We start from the raw sequence: 18,274 nt of genomic DNA on the forward strand, positions 1-18,274 counted from the left end.
TGACCTTCCCCAGCTATAAATCTGATAATCTAAAATATCAACTGCTAGGCAAAATGTGCCCACTGGTACAAAAGTGGCATGGTTGGTAGAGAGCTGGTTTACCACTCTCCAGCTGTGGTTTAGGCCTTCTCCACAACAGTGAATTCATAGTACTGTAAATTCAACCAAAAAGAGGTCTTAGGTCCTGGTGGTGAACTTACTACTGCTGTTTAAAAGGTCATGAAATTTGAGCTTATATATATATATATATATATATATATATATATATATATATATATGCCAGTAGAGGAGTTAGGAAGAATTCAAGATAAGAATAAAGAAAGAAGAATTGAAGTGTGATCTTTGGGCATGGCATGGGCAATTAATTGTGATTTCACAGCAGCTGTGGCTACCTACAATAGGCCTAGACAATTCTGGGCCTGTCAGCATGTTATCATGGATCAGGAAGCATCTTATGGTGCCCTTCTCCTCCCTGCTGAACTTTTGGCTACTGATGGATTCTGGGGTAAAGTTGTTCATTCACTGAGGAGTCTACCAGGCTCCAATGGATAGTGCCTAACCCATAATCACACAGATGATCCAAGTCAAACTCAATCTCTACAAAACCAAACTAAACACAACAACAACAACATCAACAACAACAATAAAATAGTCATGCTTGTAGAAAGAGAGCTATAGGAAGGAGAAGGATTAAGAGGGGTGGAAGGGAAATTTAAGAGGGTCAGTTTCAGGCATCAGAATGCACATCCTTAATACTTTAGTGAAAATGTTAAAGATGTTAATATTTAAACACAAGTTATATTCTTTAAACTTAAAAGAAGTTATTTCAAAAAAGAAATCAGATTTTTTTGAGTATAGAAGAAATGCTTATTGTGTTCCACTCAGCTTTCTTCTTGGTACCAAACTAACTTTGGACTCTTTCTCCTGCTCCTAGAATGCACAGTGTATTTTGTCAAAAGGGAGCAAGTAATGAAGGTAAAGTTGTTGTCTCCAGATCTCTGCCCCCTGTTTCCCTGGGTCCTGCTGGTTCTACTATCCTTGGGCATCATGTGCAAAAGCGCCACTTTTGTAATGAGAAAGACAACTAGAAACTTGTCTCACTTCTTATTGGGCTATGCACACTGAATATCATTAATGATATTCCACCTGGATAGTACAAAGTTATCATTATTATTATTATTAATAAAAATTGAGAGCTATGTAATAATTTAACATAATAGATTTGAATTTTTCTTTTCCCTAGTTTGCCTTTCTTGTGTTATACTTCACATATGAGTTCAGGTCTTGGACACCTAACAACTTGTGCTTATCTCTAGGGCTTGTTCCATAAATACTGCATATAGAATTAAAATCAGTTTTCCAGGTCAAGAGGAGGACATAGCACTTAAGTTTTAGGAGTTTTAATTCATAAAAGCCAAGATCTATTATGTAATTTTTAATGGATTCCTTAAGGCCATTGATTTTAGTAGTAGTTAGTTGAGTAAATACTAATTTATATGTGGTGGACTTTCAGTTCAGATATACCAGGTGATTGCCCAAGGGAGAAAATGTTTAAAACCTACTTAGTATGTGGCTGTTTTAGGGCTATAATCAACTAAATATTCAGTAATTTAGGCAGCAAACCCAGAAAGTTGGCAACACCTCAGGTTCACTTAATAACTGTGACTAGGCCATAGTTAAAAAGCAGTGTTTATAGGCGGCCTCTTGAGGAAAAGCCAAAGGCCCAAGGACGAAACAGTTGGTTTGATGAGCGTCCCTTGCTCTACTGGCCCAGGGTTAAGCCAGCGTTGCAGTGGAGTTTGAGGAGAAATTCTTGAGGACTGAAGAAATTGTGGTGCCATTTAATCTTCTCCTGTTCAGCATCTTGCTTTTGGTTCTTGTTTTTAGTGATCAGAAGGAAATGCACCTGGCTCTTGTAAAAAGACAGATTGTCCAACTAAGGATGTTCCCCAGGGGATAAAAGCTCCAAAAAATTCAACTAGAACCATCTGCCTAGCGGGTGTAGGAATGCCACGGGCTTCCATCTAGAGAGCGGCAGTTTCAGGCCTGTGAAGGGCTGTGATTTTAAGTCTGGGTGCCAAGGGAAATTAGAGTCAATGAATTCAGAGGCTGGAGGCAGAGTGACGAAGGCAATTAACACCTTTCCTACTAATGGCAAAAAGCACTTGGGTGGTAGTTTCTGGAACTCAGGAGAGAGACATAAGAACTGATGAAATTGTCATCTAAATTAAATTTAAAAAGTCAGCAAAAAAAACACCAACAACGAAAGACAGGTGCTTTTGTTTGACACACTTATTTAATGTAAAAACTTATTTATCTAGTGTTCTGTTATTCATAGAAAAGAATTTGACTATATATATTAATATATGCTAAAATACATAATATTTTATATATATTATATAAAAACATCTAGACAATTATCTAAAAATAGTAAAATGGTTGCCAGGCTGTTCACTCATGCACCTGCCCACAGCCACTGCCCTGGAGACCTAGGGTCAGTATTTCTAGGCTCAGCTAAGACTGCTCAGGATTAATGCACCCACCAAGGGGAGAGGAGGCAACCCATGCCAACACTTGTGGTAGCTTTCCGTTGCAGATTTTAGCTTTACATGCTTCTAGTGCTTGAGAGCCTAAAGAATTTCCAAGTTAACCTCAAAAGTTTCTGAAGTTATTTTTGGCCCCATTCTTCATTTCTCTAGCAAATATTTAATATTCTGTGTATTCACTCCACAGATGTCATTGAGCACCTACCACATACGGCCATAATGGCTAGCCCCGGCAATACAAAGGTGAAAACCGCCCGAAAACATTCCTACTTTGTTCTTTACAGTTTATGATTCGTAAGTTTTGTTCCATGTGATCTGCTGGGCAGATGGACCTCATACAGAGATTCCTGAGAATAAAGGACTAAAGGCTACCTTACAGCTCTTTCACCTTTTCTATAATGGCCCAAGCGAATAAGGAGAAACTGGCGATTTCCCTGCCAGAAACATCACAACCTTTATTCCTGTGAGGGTTTCCCGGAAGCCTTGGAACCTGGGCCGCACTTTTTGTCTCTTCGTGTAATTTTTAGAATTAAACTGCGAACTAAGACACTTTAAATCAAGACTTCTGACTTAAAATCTGTTCCAGGAGAAGGAATGTGGTTCCTTTATGCACAGACAGCAAAACAACAGCTAGGGAGACATTGTTGTGAAAGGCAGCTCCTGTTAGGGATACACGGTTGGGATCAGTCTTCGGAGGAGGAGGGGCCCCGACACGTAAAGAAACCAGACTGGCATCCTGCTGAAGCAATGAACAGTGCATCTCTCACGTGCAACGGTCCCCAAATGGGTGACTGTGTAACACCACATACGCTTACTTTCACCAGAGCCTTCCACTGAACAGAATCCGCAGGCCTCTAGTCCTTTCAATATGACCGTTGCATTGCTTGTTTTGCGATCAGCTGCTTTGTGATCAGCTGTAGCCAAATTAGGCTCCGGAGCATGATTCTTTTCGGACGACTGGGTGAGGTGAGAGCTTCTGAAAGCTTCCTTAGGGATATACACATTCTCTACGCTGTCTCTTTGTGTCGAAGATCAGGCTAGTTGGAGAACTGAAGGCATCAACCCACAGTCTGCTGCCCGAACAGAACCCCACCCCAGAGCCTCTTGGCTCTTCATGAGTATTCACCACTGCACGCTGACCTGCAATGACTTTCCTCCCATGCTGCTCTTGTCTATGCCCTCTATCCACCCTACACAGGGCTTCAATCCTGTTATTTTCTTGCACAAGCCTTGCCCTGTTTCTCCCTTTCCTAGCTAGAGCAGAGCAAGGTCCTCATCAGTCCTCCATACTCAAGCCTTGTCCTGGTCCCTCAGAGCTCGATCCCCACCGTACCGACCCAGGTAAAACAGTAGCACATCGAACTATTAATTTCCTCAGTCTGTCTTCCCCCTCCCACTGGGCAACTTCAATCTCTAACCATCCTACTCCCAGTTTAAGAGTGAGCAGACGTTTCCTCTTGCCCCCTCACCAGTCCGTCACCAGCTTCAGGCCCAAGATGGAAGGTTCTCCCTTCTTTCTCTGAACTATCAAGGTGGTAGCTCAATCTGTGAGTTGTCTTTCTTGCAACTAACTACCGGGGTGTGCTCACAGACTTGTTTCCTCCAAATAAAATAAAAGACAAGACAACGGCAACTAAAAACTCCCACAAACAGCCAAAGGACAAAGACTGAGATATTTCTCATCTTTCTCTCCCCCTTAGTGCCTCATAATTATTGAATTTTGAGTGTCATTGATAGCCTCTCCTGGTAATCATGCCATCTTACACATGCACACAAGCTATCTGAGTGTGTTTAAAAATCAAAACTATATTCTAACTTGGTATTCTCATGGAGAACACCTGAAATTATATATTTCTTTGACTTCAGGAAAAAAAAAGAACCTGAAAGTATAGATGGAAATATTAAGATTTCCCCATGCGTCCTCTCTGATGAGAACCCTTGAAGTTAGTTTTGACTCGCAGAGTTGGTGCCTGCACTCGTTTAGACTCTCTCTGCTACATCCAGCCTCAGCAGCGTAGGCCACCGATTCCTTTCCACCTTCTTCTGAAAGGAATCATTCATCAACTCAGCGAATACTTAATGAATACTTTGCATATGTGCACTGCATGGCTGTACATGTTCATCTACGAGTATGTGGGTGATGTGGGTACATGTGTGTAGAGGTGAGAGGATGCTATCACATGTCTGTCTTCCTCATTTGCTCTACATCGTGTTGTTTTGAGCCAGGATCTCTCCTTGAACCCGGATCTGGGGAACTCAGTTAGGCTGGCCAGCCATAGAGATCATCCCAAGCTCTAGAATTACAGACTAGCACGGCCATTCCCGGCTCTTTCTGTAGGTGCCACGGATCTGAACTGGGGTCTTCATGTTTTCATGGCAAGCATTTTACTGGTTGAGCTGTCTCCCCAGCCCTTTGGGTACCCACTAATTAAATCGTTTTTGAAGTGATGGCCTCTCATGAGCCCCTTCCGTTGCTGTGACAGGGCAGAGCATGTGCATGTGGGGAAGAAATCCCCCCACCCCCACTGTCCCTCTTATAACTCTCCAACCTCATCTGCCTTATCTCCTTGGTGGAACGTGCTTGTTTTTGTGCACCCTGGAATGCTAAGACTCTAAAGCAAACTGTCTTCTGCTAGAAGCTTTTAAAAATAAAAGAAAAAAATGCCTCCTCCCCCGTCTCATTTGTTCAGATAATGCAGAGGACTGAGAGCAAAGAGCTTCCAGTCAGCCCCTCTAAGATAACCCACTGGAAACATTTCGGTGGGTGTGAATCACTCAGACAAGCATTCTTCACTCAAAAATAGAAACTTGTCTTATTTGTTCCAGATGTTATACAGCTGCAGGGAGGTTAAAGCCAGTGGTCTTGTTTTCAGTGCAACCAAACTCTTAACTGCATTTGGAATTTCTTAACCCATGAACTCATATTACTTGTTCTAAGACCTGCACAATTTTCCTTTCCTGAATGCTTCCATTCACAAACAACTGTTTCGTGGGAACTAAGCTTCAGAATTAATGAGGCTACATCTGTTGTGCAAAGGAAACACATCCTGTTTACCACTGTTACTACCTTTTCTTGATCGTGACCTCTTTAATTTGAGGCATCAAGTGTTTTGGAAGTATCCGAAGGAAAAGAATAGGAGGGATGAGCCCTGTCCTCACAGGACTGCACAGCCCCTGACCTGTCCGAATTACAGGATGTTCATTTTTAAGAAATTGGAAGTAAAATGATTATGAGAAATACTAAATATAGAAATGCGATTCCTATAATTTGTAGCTATTAAAACACGTACTTTATCGTAGTTCTTTGTTCCCTGGAAGTGTTATGCTGGGGACTCATGAAATACAAAATACTGGGGCCCTTGTAATGGTGAATATAAATTGTGTAGAGGACACACATGCTAATTTAATGTCTAGACTATAAAAATTCAAATCTGAGTTTTTCTACTTACACTTGGGAAGAGAGTGCCAGATCACTTTTCCAGGACAAAGGTTCCTGAAATGTGGGATGTTGGCAAGCATGGAATCATGAAGTCCATTCTTCTTGGGCTCAGCTGAGCCCGAGTCTGAGCACTAAGCTTGTGTATTTCAGAGATTCGAGAGATCAGAGTAAAACAAATCAAACAACAAACACAAAGCCTTCACTTCTGTCTGTCAATAGACAGGAAGATGACATGAATCTATCTGTGGTGGAGTGAGTAGTGGCCTCCCAGTTTGTCTCTTGATGTTGAGGCCAGGGTTTCTTTCTAGAAAGTCTGACATTAATTTTATCTTTCTGGAGATCAAGCAGATAAAATTAATCACAGTTCAAACTTTCAAAATTAAGAGATTATTCAGGTATCCACAGATGTCTTCCTGACTCATTCTTGACTGTCACTAATTATGAACTTGTTCTTTCTCCAAGATTTAGAAACCTTTTCCTTCAGATTAAATTTTTTTTTCTAAAAAATCGAGGAACTATTTAATGCATTGTTGATGAAGCTTGTGAGATCTCATGAATGATTTTGGAAACGGGGAGATTTTGTAAAGCATGTTCAGGTAATTATATGCATCAGTTCCTAAGGGTCTATAAAACTCCTTTCATGACTATACTTAAAGAACACCATTAACGAGAACAGAGTTCCAATATAGATCAAATAGGTTAGGTATTTTGTTGTTCAAACATATCTGAACACCTTTTCCACAAAACCATAGTGTAGTTGTTAATAATTTGAGGTTTTTCCTTAAATATACACCTTGACTTCTGGAAGAAAGTCCTCTGTGGGTATTCCCTATTCAGCTTTCTGTACTAACATCATCTACTCCTATGCTGACATTTTACACCAGAGATGCTGCTAGAGGGAAGGCCTTTTACTAAACTCATTCTTCTCAGGGATTCCTCATAAATGTGGCCCCACAGAGTTTTCATTTCATCATTTGTGATAAAGAAAGGAGTAGCATTTCCTCTAGAGGACATAGCACTGGATAGAAGCTCCTTAGCTATGCATCCAATGTCTCCTTTCCTGGTCCCAGAACCCATGTTTCCAGTTAGGTGCACTGGGACCTAAAAAAAAATAGGACACTGCCAAGACCTTCAAACTCCTTCTAGCTACACATGAGCCATGAAACACAAGAGAACACACATGCAGAAACTTTTGGGAAATTTCTTTCGAAGGCAGCACGATCACAACTTTTGTATATTTTCATGTCTCTCCAGTGGTCTGTTTTGCCTATGCCTGAAGACCATCTGGGCTCCAGGACAGCTTACACTCAAGGTCCAACCTTGGGTACCACTGTCTAGATTGACAGGCTGAAGAAAAACAGCTCCTGTTCATCTGGATCTTCTCTTCCATTTGAATGGGAACACAATCAACACTATTTCTTGTACAGTTTCATTCAGTCATTCCTTGGACCCTTAGCTACTGAGCACTTTGAATATGACAGAATCTGTATTCAGGGAATGTGAAATAAGTTTTTGACTTTATATCTCTAAAACCTTTAGGAAAAGATTGAGAACCCATAGCCTATGCTTAGCCTTTGGTGTATCTTTGCCTCTATCTCATGTATATCACACAATTCTTATGTTTCGCATTCTGGAACATTGTTTCCTTTGTCTTTGAATTTTAGACTGTCATAGGAATGACCAACACCAACAATAAACTCAAGTAAAAAACAAAGACAAAAAGTTATTAACAAGAGTTAATAAACACTCAAACAACCCCAGCATAGAACAATGTTACTTAAAGGTTTAACTTTTATTCCTAAGTATACAAGTGATACTCAAAATTCATGAAGCGATTTTAACTTTTGAAAATTTATAAGATGTAAATATTTGTCCTTGACAAAATTCAAATTACCAAAGGACATGCCTTTAAGATATTTTAATGAAACATTTTCTAAAGTAACACTTAGAAGTACATTAACAGGTGCATTTGTTTGTCAATTGTTGTTTGCCATTTGACAGGGTCTCTCTCTGGCAAAAGCTGCTCTAGAACTCACTGTGTACCTCAAGCTGATCTTATTTCATAGCAATCCTGTGCCTGAGTCTCCAGGTTGCTGAGATTATAGATAAAAACCATATTGCCAGGTTTAGTCCATTACCACCATGGTGTGACATGGCAGCATTTAGGCAGGCATGGCGCGGGAAAGGTAGCTGAGCTCTATAGCTTGTCCAGGCAACAAGAAGTGATCTGGGATATTGGGTGTGGCTTGAGTGCATTTGAGACCCCAAAACTCACCTCCACAGTGACACACTTCCTCCAACAAAGTCATACCTCCTAATAGTGCCATTCCCTTTGGGGGCATTTTCTTTAAAAGCACCACATGGGTATAAAAACAAGGTAAGAATCTCCCTTTACTAATACTTCCAATGAAAAGACAGACTAGTCTCCTAATGATCATGGTAAACAGACTATTCATTCTCTCTAATCTAACTATGCTTAGTAGGGATTGAAGCAGAAGTTCTACTTCATTCCCAAGTCTACTTCCTTCCCACATAAACTCTTTCTTCTCATAATCTACCAAACAAACTTTGGAGGAATGTCTCCCTCTGTCTCTCCCTCCCTCTCTCTCTTCCTTCCTTCTTCCCTTCTTCCTTTCTTCCCTCCCCCATCCCCTTTCTATTCTCTCCTTCTCTCTTCTTTCATGGATGCTCATGTTTCAAAGAAATTATTCACCTCTAAGATACAAAACAAACATACAAAACTCCCAAGCCATAAGGGTGTCAGACATTTAAATTTTTTTGACTAAGTAGAAACACAACACATTTTGAAGAAACAGATAAGTTATAATTACCTTTGGGTCAACATTGAGTATTTTCCTGTCTCTTTTGTATTTAAAAAGTAAGCCTTCAGGGTTGTCAGCAATCACTTGATAATTTGGACTTGAATTGCAAAGAGCAATATGACTGTCCCAGTTGTAAAAGCTGTAAAAATAAATATTTATAAAGAATTAGGATGTCTAATACATTAAAACGACACACACTTCAGAAAATATTTGGGGCAGTTCATTCTCAAGACTAACCATGAGAATACATCTGAGGTTTGAATTCTAGCTGAAAGATTATGAGAGGTTATTCTCAATCATTTAGGTACATACTTATAATGATTTTACATGATTTCCTGGTTTGGACACTGTAAAACATAGGACTTATTCTACTATTACATTCACAGGAAGTCACGGAGAAAATTGATGCAATTTAAGATTATTTGTTCCGTGGTAGATTCTTCAGGGTATAAAAAGACTGTTTAGTGGGAAGAAGAGCAGACAAAGTCACCTCTTTCCATTCAAAACTAGTTCATATTGATTTATTTTTTCCAGGGTTTCTGTTTCAATTCTTTTCCCAGGGAGTGGAGGAACTGTATGTTTGATTGGTTATCACAGGACAGACATCTTTTGGTGTATTCTAAGAGGATATCCATATGAAGATGTTCTCATCTCAAAGGACAGGAGGCAAGACTAGGTGGCCAGCATGGTCAAGGTCTTCCAAGTCATATAGATAACATTTCAGCTCAAACTTGTGTGTTTCAAAGCATGCATATGCTCTTTCAACTGTGTAACTATTCTATCATTTTATCTTCAAAAACCTTGTATAGAGGGCTTCTAACTTTTTCAATTTCTTATTTTTGCTTGTCAATACCAAATACAATACTTTGAACTGAAAGAATCTTCAGTACATTTTCTTTAATGTGTGTTATTCTTATTAAAACTTTTTCAAATTACAAAGATCAAGGTAAATGTATGTTGGAGACTGTGGACCCCCAGAACCTGAATTCCCTGTGACTCCTTTGTCTCTGGGAGTAAACAACTTGTTCTGCTTGCAGCTGCTCTGAGCAAAACAACTTATTTCCTGTGTTTGCAGCTGCTCTGAGCATGAGACAGGGGAGTAGTTTCTGGTGGCTTGCAGCTGAAGGATCCTGAGAACTAGGGCATGGGCATTGGTTAGGGAAGGCACTATATAAACTGCCCTGGAACACAATAAAGTTGGCATTCTTGGGGAATTCAAGGATGACCTCTCTCTCTCTCTCTCTCTCTCTCTCTCTCTCTCTCTGTGTGTGTGTGTGTGTGTGTGTGTGTGTGTCTGTCTCTGTCTTGTGTGTGTGTGTGTGTGTGTGTGTGTGTGTGTGTGTTTCAGTCTACATCCAGCCCCTTGCCCGACTTGAGAACTGCACCGTATCGTGTAGCCATAGTGTTGGCAGTATGCTTCAGGCGTAGTGAGTTATAAGTGTATAGTTTATAGATCTATCTACTTTTCAAATATTTGTAAGTATGTACTTTAATTTTTTAAAAAAGTTCCATTTTGTGTTAGTCCAGTTACATGGGGAGGGTCTAGGTGTCAGATTCCTTATGACTGTAGTTACAAGCGGCTGTGACCTGTCTGAGAACAGAACCAGGGTCTCTGTAAAGCAGTACATGTTCTTTTTAGTTGAGCCTTCTCAACAAAAGCCATAGTTTTAATGAGTTTCCCCATATTCTACGTCTGGGTTGTTTGGCCCACTACTCTTCTCTTCCTTCTTTTGAGCAGGATGTCTTCACTGATTAAATTCTCTCTTGATTGTCCATTGTTTGGGGGACCTCGGGATTGCCTTTGTGTGACTATCTGAAAACAGTGACTTGCCAGCACCCAGAACTGCTTGCACAGATCCTGTGCTTTTGTCATTGGGCAGGTAGAGTTTGATGAGAATGGTTGCCCTGTCTGAGGTGGGGTGAGAAGGGACGGCTTCCAATCCCTGCTCTGCTTTAGTCTGCTCTTCAGGGAGCATCAGGAAGCCCTTGTTTGGATTTGGGCATCTCACCCTCCAGGTAGTACTCAGGAATAACATTAACATTATAGGTAAAGTCTCTAATAGGACAAGAGCATCCGGGGAAAGGCTGAGTTCTGGGGACCTAGTGGCAAAAGCTTAGCCACGTCTTGGCAGCTAGTTTGACACTGCCTCCTCCCAAACTAGGTTTTCAAATTCAGTTTCACCTGGAGAAAGAAGATAATTTGACCTCACCTTATTGACTTTCAGTTAAGAGATTGCTAGATTAGAATAGGGGGACATGTTGTGCCTTTCAACTTGACATATGTGTCTAAATAATTATTTATGAGATATAGAGATATAGATAATCCCATCACGGCTCCTGAGTCATAACTGTGCATACAGTGGCATGGCTTATATCACACATTCCGATCTTGTTGCTCAGACCTCAGGTTAAGCCATATGGAAACCCAGCAGACTTTATTAAAAATACTCTTCATACAAAAATTGAATTTATATGGTGCATGGTGCTTTTGATGAAACAATGTGGTTTGTCAATATTTTTTCCTCCTAAGTAGCTTTAATTTTCTGCCAATTCTCATAGCTAATGATTAGCATTTGATAAAGAGAATTACTTACCAACACCTCCTGGATCCTGTTGTAAGCCCAATGAATTACCTCAGTTTCTCACCAACCCTACCCGGACATGAAGAACTGACAAGGAAATGGCACTCCCTAGGATTAAGAGTCCAGCCTGTTGCTCACATGCCCAACTTCCTTCTGTCAAGAGCTTTTGGGAAGCTCTTCCACAGAGGCAAGCTAGTCACCACCATACAATTGTTTCGTTTCTTTGTGGGCAATCCTCCAGACTATAATTCAACTCTTGCCCTCTGTGAAAACACGTGATAGACGTTTAGCCAGCAGGGCATGTGCAGAAGCCACGTTTGCCACTTTTGATAAGTCTACAGTCTCCTTCCTGCCTGCGGGAATGGGGAACGAGAGGAAGCCAGGTGCTAAAGATATGTGGATTTTCATGAAACACGAGGGCCAAAGATTGAGCTGACTGGGAACACACTCACGCAAACGGCTTGGCATGGCCTCTATGTTTGAAGATGCAAAAAAGAAAATCATATACAGTCCATGGCTCCAACATGTGGGTACTTGTTAGTGTTAGTTACAAACTCTCTCCTTCTCCATGCAATGATTAGTGATGCTTCTGCCTTCACAAACTGCTTTAAAAGCAATAATGTGTATTTCAAAGCAATTCATGCTCTGTTCATACCAGTATTAAAAAGATGTTCAGTCCAAAACTGTATAACATTTAATGTTTGATGAATCAAACTCTATGCTACTGTGAATCTTACAAAAATAAAAATTTTGTCTAGTTTTTCTTTCAAGATTTATTTTAATGATTTGAAATTAACTGTATAGTCTTTGCTCCATGATTTAAATCTTCATTGTCAATACATCTAGGCTTCTCTGCCTACAACTGCTGAGAGCCACCGTGGGAGTATACAGCAGGTGACAATTAGTGTTCAGCAGGTCGACCCATCAGACCCATGATTCCATGGTGGGGAGCCCCACCTGGAAAGCCCGTGGGGTCTCTGACTGAGGAAACAGTTACTCCTGTCTGTAATTTCTCTCTGGAGTCAACTTCATTTCTTCCCTAAGAACAGCTTTGTGTGTATTCCCACTGCTTGTGTGTTTCTCTCATGAACATATTCCATCTCCTGGGCACACATACAGCTATGGATGGTCAGAAGGAAGACTTCCACTAGCTGAATAATTTTGATGAATGAAAGTAATACTAGGATATCTAAGACTGACATAGGATTCTCAGTCACAAAGACAGCCTGTTAGACACACACAGCTAACTTTAGACTCCATAGCAAATTCAAATCAGGCTGGTTTCCCTTGGAGACAATATCTGGTTGCCCCAAGAGACAAATACATGAGGTCATTCTCCCAGGTGCTGTTTATTGCTGAACCAAGGTCAGAGTTTGAAGCAACTTTAGACATGACTCCCTGTAGCAATGGACCTTTCTGCACGTACTCCCCAACCTCAAGGTTCAGTCAATTGTTTACGATCTGGGAGCCCTTACCAACTTAGAGCTACGTGCAAGGTCATGGCTGCTCACTGGCCGGTCATTGTGATATTCCTAGCCTGAGAGAAACTACGTGACTTATCTTGAGTTTTGAGAATGGGTCGGGCCCTGAAAACGTGACTTACAAATGTCCAGAGTTTGGCTGTGAGGGAAGCAGAGGCAGCAGAGAAGCAGTGGCGATGCAGAACGAGAAAGTTAGAGGAGCGGCCATGTTGAAGAAGGCGGCGGTGGAGAGAGAGAAGTATGAGAAATGGAGAAGAAGAAGAAGCACGAGGGAAGTGTGAGAGAGTGAGTGCATAAGAGAGTGTGAGCGGGAGTGGGGGTGTGAGAGAGTGAGTGCATAAGAGAGTGTGAGCGTGAGTGGGGGTGTGAGCGTGGGTGTGCATGTAAAGAGAGATTGTCAAGAAAGAGAGATTACTTAAGACGAAGTAAAGAGGAAGTTACCATCGGTAACCATCCATGTTCCTTTTCCCCCCTAAGATAGAAACAATCTAACCCTTAGTTAGACAGAAATTTTCCTAAGCTATGGCTGCATTCGTGGGTTTTCTTCTTTACCCTGGTGCTGACTGGAGGCTGGTTCTACCACGTTCTACTAAGTCAGTGTTATGCAACAATGTCTGGTGGGAAAACCAGTTCGGATTATTTGGATGAATGACTTAGGCAAGAAGAATTTAAACTTCAGGTTATTCGTTGGAGTTTTAAATATTTTCATTGTTCTATATATCATTATTATGAACTGGGTACAGTACTTGTTATATCTTCCGGATGATGTTCGTTTTCTAAGGGTGTATATTCTTATACAAATATTTATTTACATACAGCTATTCTGAAGTAAGTTTCTTATTCTAACTCTTTTCTCCCATTTGATTCTCTGAATTCCTGGTGATGGTAACACTAACAATTATTCCCAATGTGAGTCTCCTAAAATTTTCAAGTGTTATTAAGTCAACAAGGATTCTAGAAAAAATAATTATATAAACTAAAAAGTACCAATTAATAGCTAAAAGTAATGAAGTATTAAATTTATTATTATATATAATATATAAGCATATATAATATATAACTATATAAAATATTCTATATTTATTTACAGAATCTTTGCAATAATTTTATTTTTTATTTGCAAATATTATAAGTTATAAAATTAATTTTATATTTCAAATGAAAATAAATTATATAATTTATCTTAAATTATAGGTTATATATTTTCTCCTTCATTTTCCTTTCCCTTATCCATTCCGAGCCCATTGCAGTTCTCTTTGTCTCAGATTTGTGGTCTTTTCTTTGTCTTAATATTATTGTTACATGTGCCACACATGTATGAATATATATATTACCTCTGAGTAAATTTGTGTTGCTTGTATGCATATTTCTTTAGGAATGATCACTTGGTATTGAATAATTAAACAGGGTCTCATCCCTTGGGAAGACAAATTTGACAATTTTAATAGTAAAGAAAAGCTTTTAATGTCATTAATGTTGTTCTTCTCCTTATTTATAAAACATCACTTTTTTCCAGATGAACAAAATAAACTAATTTTTTATTTAACAAAATCTGGGATAAGAATTTTCTTTAATTTTTGGCATCTGCTGGGTATCACACTTCTTGGGGGAAAAGACAGTATATGATTAGATGTTGAAGATAAAGAAGATCAAAAATTGAAAAAAATCCCAGAGATTCTCAGACTCATAAGGTTTAAAATTTAACATTAACTGAGGGTGGGATAGGGCTGGAGATGGCTTGGGGATTAAGTCACTGGTTGTACTTCCACAGCACCCAGCTTCAATTCCCAGCACCCACATTAGGACTCAAACCTGTCTGTAATTGCAGTTTCCAGGGATCCAGTGTCCTCTTGTGGCCTCCATGGGCACTGTACATACACACGTACAGAGACATACATGAAAGCAAGTCACCAATACACACAAACAAATGTAAATTAAACCAAATTAAAATATTCTGTAACAGCACTAATTAGTACACAGGGATTGTTATCTGGTTCTAGAGTTAATGGGCCTCTATGAAAGAAAATGCGTTCCGTGCACACAAAGGTTTTACAGGTAAAATCCTAGAACTGTGTGTGCTTCATGATCATTATAATATAAGTCTGAGATATTGGATAACTATCTTATTAAAGATGACATAGGCACAAGCCCTCAGTGCCCATCCATGTGCTTTTATCTTCCTTTGTCCTAGGTTTAGTTAAATAATTTAATTAAGTCTTTAGTTGACTGAAGTACAGGAGTAGGAGACTCAGTAATTTAAATTCTTGAATAGGTTAGATCCCTATCTGCTCTGTGATTAAATGCAATATTGAAGTAGATTAAGTTTACAGTAAAATTCCAGAGTTCTAAAATTTTGAAGTTTTTATACTCTAGGGTCTACTGTCCAATCAAGGAGGAGGACAGGTTTATGAATAAAAGTAGTGTGGATAATTGTTTTAAGGGCAAGCAAAACTGGTTCAGATAATCCTGACTTACACACAAAAGCTGAGAACAAAGTACTGGATTTGGGAAGATACGAACCAGGCTCGTAGATGGCCATGCTGGTTATGTGAGTGACAAGGACAGGACAGGAGTCAAGATTTCCTTTGATATTTCTATTGGAATCTCTGAGATATGGAATCATTTACTTGGATCTAAAATGCAGAAGAAGGAACTGATTGTAGAAGGAGCAGTTTCAGTTTCCGTCTGAACAGACTGAACTTTGAAATCCCTGGAAAACACCCAAGAAAATGAAAGCAGAGAGCTTGCTTTTTGTTGCGTGCTCTTCTGTTTCTGACATGTCCTCCAAGCTCACACCTGGCACACTGTAGATGCCAAATATATATTAATTGCATAAACATGGTGTATAAATTTTAGAAGTTTTAAGACATTTTGTGATATAAATAATCGATGTGAAGTACCTGTGGCATCAAAACAAGGATCTAAATTCAAAGGCAGGAGTGATATAGCCAAAGAATATGCAGTAAAGGATGTAATTTGAGACCATAAGCTTTGTAAAGAAAGAGGAAGAAGTAGATAAGACTGGTAAAATCCAACATATTGATGCAGAAATTACCAGAAATAAAAAGAACCAGCATAGATATCTTACAGAAGAAAGAAAGAGAGGAAATAGAGAGGGAAAGAGAAATGGAGGGAGGAAAGAAACGAGGTAAGGAGAGAAGGTAGAAGAGAGGAAACTACATAGAAAAAATACACCTTCAAAAAAGACAACAGAGAGATTGAATATTTTTTTGTCAGTGGTAGAATACTTGCCTATCATGCTGAGTCTCCAAGCACAACAAAAACAAAAGATAACCAATTAAACAAACACATCAACATGTGAGAAATGGTTTATAACTTACACAAAGTATGAAAGACCAACAAAAATTGACACTTTGAAGGATATTGTAGTGAGATCATTTACTATGATACAACAGGAGAATATCAGCTAAAAGAGAATTAAAGGGAAGATGTGAAAAGATTACCGAATAAGACTAAGTTCTCAAAGAACATGTGTAGGAAAAAAGTAAGAAAATGAGGCTAACACTTCAAAAGGATCTGAAAATTAAGGGATTGGGCTTGGTTTCCTACGATCAAGTAATATTTATCATGATTCCATGATGGAAAGAGATTGTAAAGCAATCAGGGAGCCAAAGAGACAGGAACCATGGAAAAGTTCTTGTGGTAGAAAATTATGTAGCAACATTTATATCTCATATATAAAAGTACTATGCCACTTCCTTTTTGAAAGTTTTGTTTTTTTATTTTGATACAATATAATTATATCATCTCTTTCTTCCCTTTCCCCTCTTTGTGGAAAACCACAACCAATCAAAACAAGGATTGTGGAATCCAGTCCTAATGGATATATCTACAAAATATTTCTGAACCTATGGTTCAGGGAACACTGCAGACGAGAAGGCAGAAAGACTGTAAAAGACAGAGGATCAGAGAGTTTGCTGCTGAGATTGTATCTCCTAGTAATATCATAAGCTATGCCACTTCTTTTTTATGTGTAGATAATTATAATCAGAACATTGCATATTTTATTACTATCCTTACTATAGAAAACAAGGAACTGGAGGTGAATGTTCAGAAATCTACTGTACACTAGAAGAGACTCAGATTCAGGGTATAGATGTAAAGCCAATGTTCCTTTTGGTTGCCATTATTTGGTTACTTTTGGTTGGTATGTAGTAATTTTTATTAGCTTCTCTATTTTTATTATAATTTTTATTACCTTACTGGCTCCTGACTCAACATTTTTCTCGCAATGTATAACCATTTCCTAATGTTTTTGACTATTTCTGATTCACAAACACTTGCCAATAACCACAGTATTCTCTATTCATTGATTGTCTTTATACTGAAAATACTAGCTATAGACTAACTCAAATATTCCCATTTCCTGTGTAATACCTATCAAAATTCCAACACAATTCTTTACATAAATCCAAAATTTCTTTCACTTTGTATGGAAACACACACACAAGCAGTACAGCTAAAACAATTCTAAATAATAAAATTACTACCAGAAGTATCACCATCCCAGAATTCAAATCGTACTATAGAGCTATAGTAATGAAAATGTATAGCATTGGCATAAAAGCAGAGACAATGATCAATGGAATTGAATTGAGTACTCAAATATAAGTTCACATATATCTATGGATACCTGATTTTTGACAAAGAAGCCAAAATACACACTGGAGAAAAAAAAAAAAAACAGTCTTCAACAAATGACACACGTGAGACTGGATGACTGCATGTAAAAGAATGTAAATAGATCTACACTCACCATAATTCACAAAACTTAGCACCAAGTGTATCAAGGACCTCAATATAAACCAAATACACTGATCCTAATAGAAGAAGAATTGGGGACTAGCTTGAACACAATGGCACATGAAAAGTCTTTCTGAACAAGTACAGGCACTAAGATCAATAATTAATAAATGGACCTCATGAAACTGAGACATGTTTGGAAAATCCAGCCTACAGAATGGAAAAAATCTTTATCAATTACAAAACTGATAGAGGGTTATTATTTAGAATATACAAAGAACTAAAGAGACTGTACATCAATAAAACAAGTAATCCAATTAAAAATGAGATACAGAACTAAGCAGAAAGTCATCAAAAGATGAAACACAAATGGCTGAGAAAAACATTTAAGAAATGTTCAACATCTTTAAACATTAGGGAAATGCAAATCAAGACTACTTTGTGATTTCATCTTATGTCTATCAGAATGGCTAAGAACAATAAAACAAATTGTAGCTCATGCTGGTGAGGGTATGGAGTACAAGGAACACTCCTCCACTGCTTGTGAGAGAGCTGACTTGTACAGCCATAACAGAAATCAAGTGGTGGTTCCTCAGGAAGCTGGAAATAGCTCCCCTTTAAAAACTGGCTGTATAACTCT

General features: G+C 38.9%; 1 protein-coding gene across 1 annotated transcript in view; it reads right to left on the reverse strand.

Moving 5' to 3' along the window:
* The window catches only part of Cfap299 (cilia and flagella associated protein 299), a 538,871-nt gene that overhangs the window by 9,016 nt on the left and 511,581 nt on the right, over window positions 1–18,274 (reverse strand). Inside the window, exon 5 of the mRNA XM_048426357.3 lies at window positions 8,817–8,946. Coding sequence (XP_048282314.2) covers window positions 8,817–8,946 — 130 coding nt within the window. The remainder of the gene's footprint in view (window positions 1–8,816; window positions 8,947–18,274) is intronic.

This window comes from Myodes glareolus, chromosome 8 (assembly GCF_982192425.1).
Source record: "Myodes glareolus chromosome 8, mMyoGla1.1, whole genome shotgun sequence".
Taxonomy (NCBI): Eukaryota; Metazoa; Chordata; class Mammalia; order Rodentia; family Cricetidae; genus Myodes; species Myodes glareolus.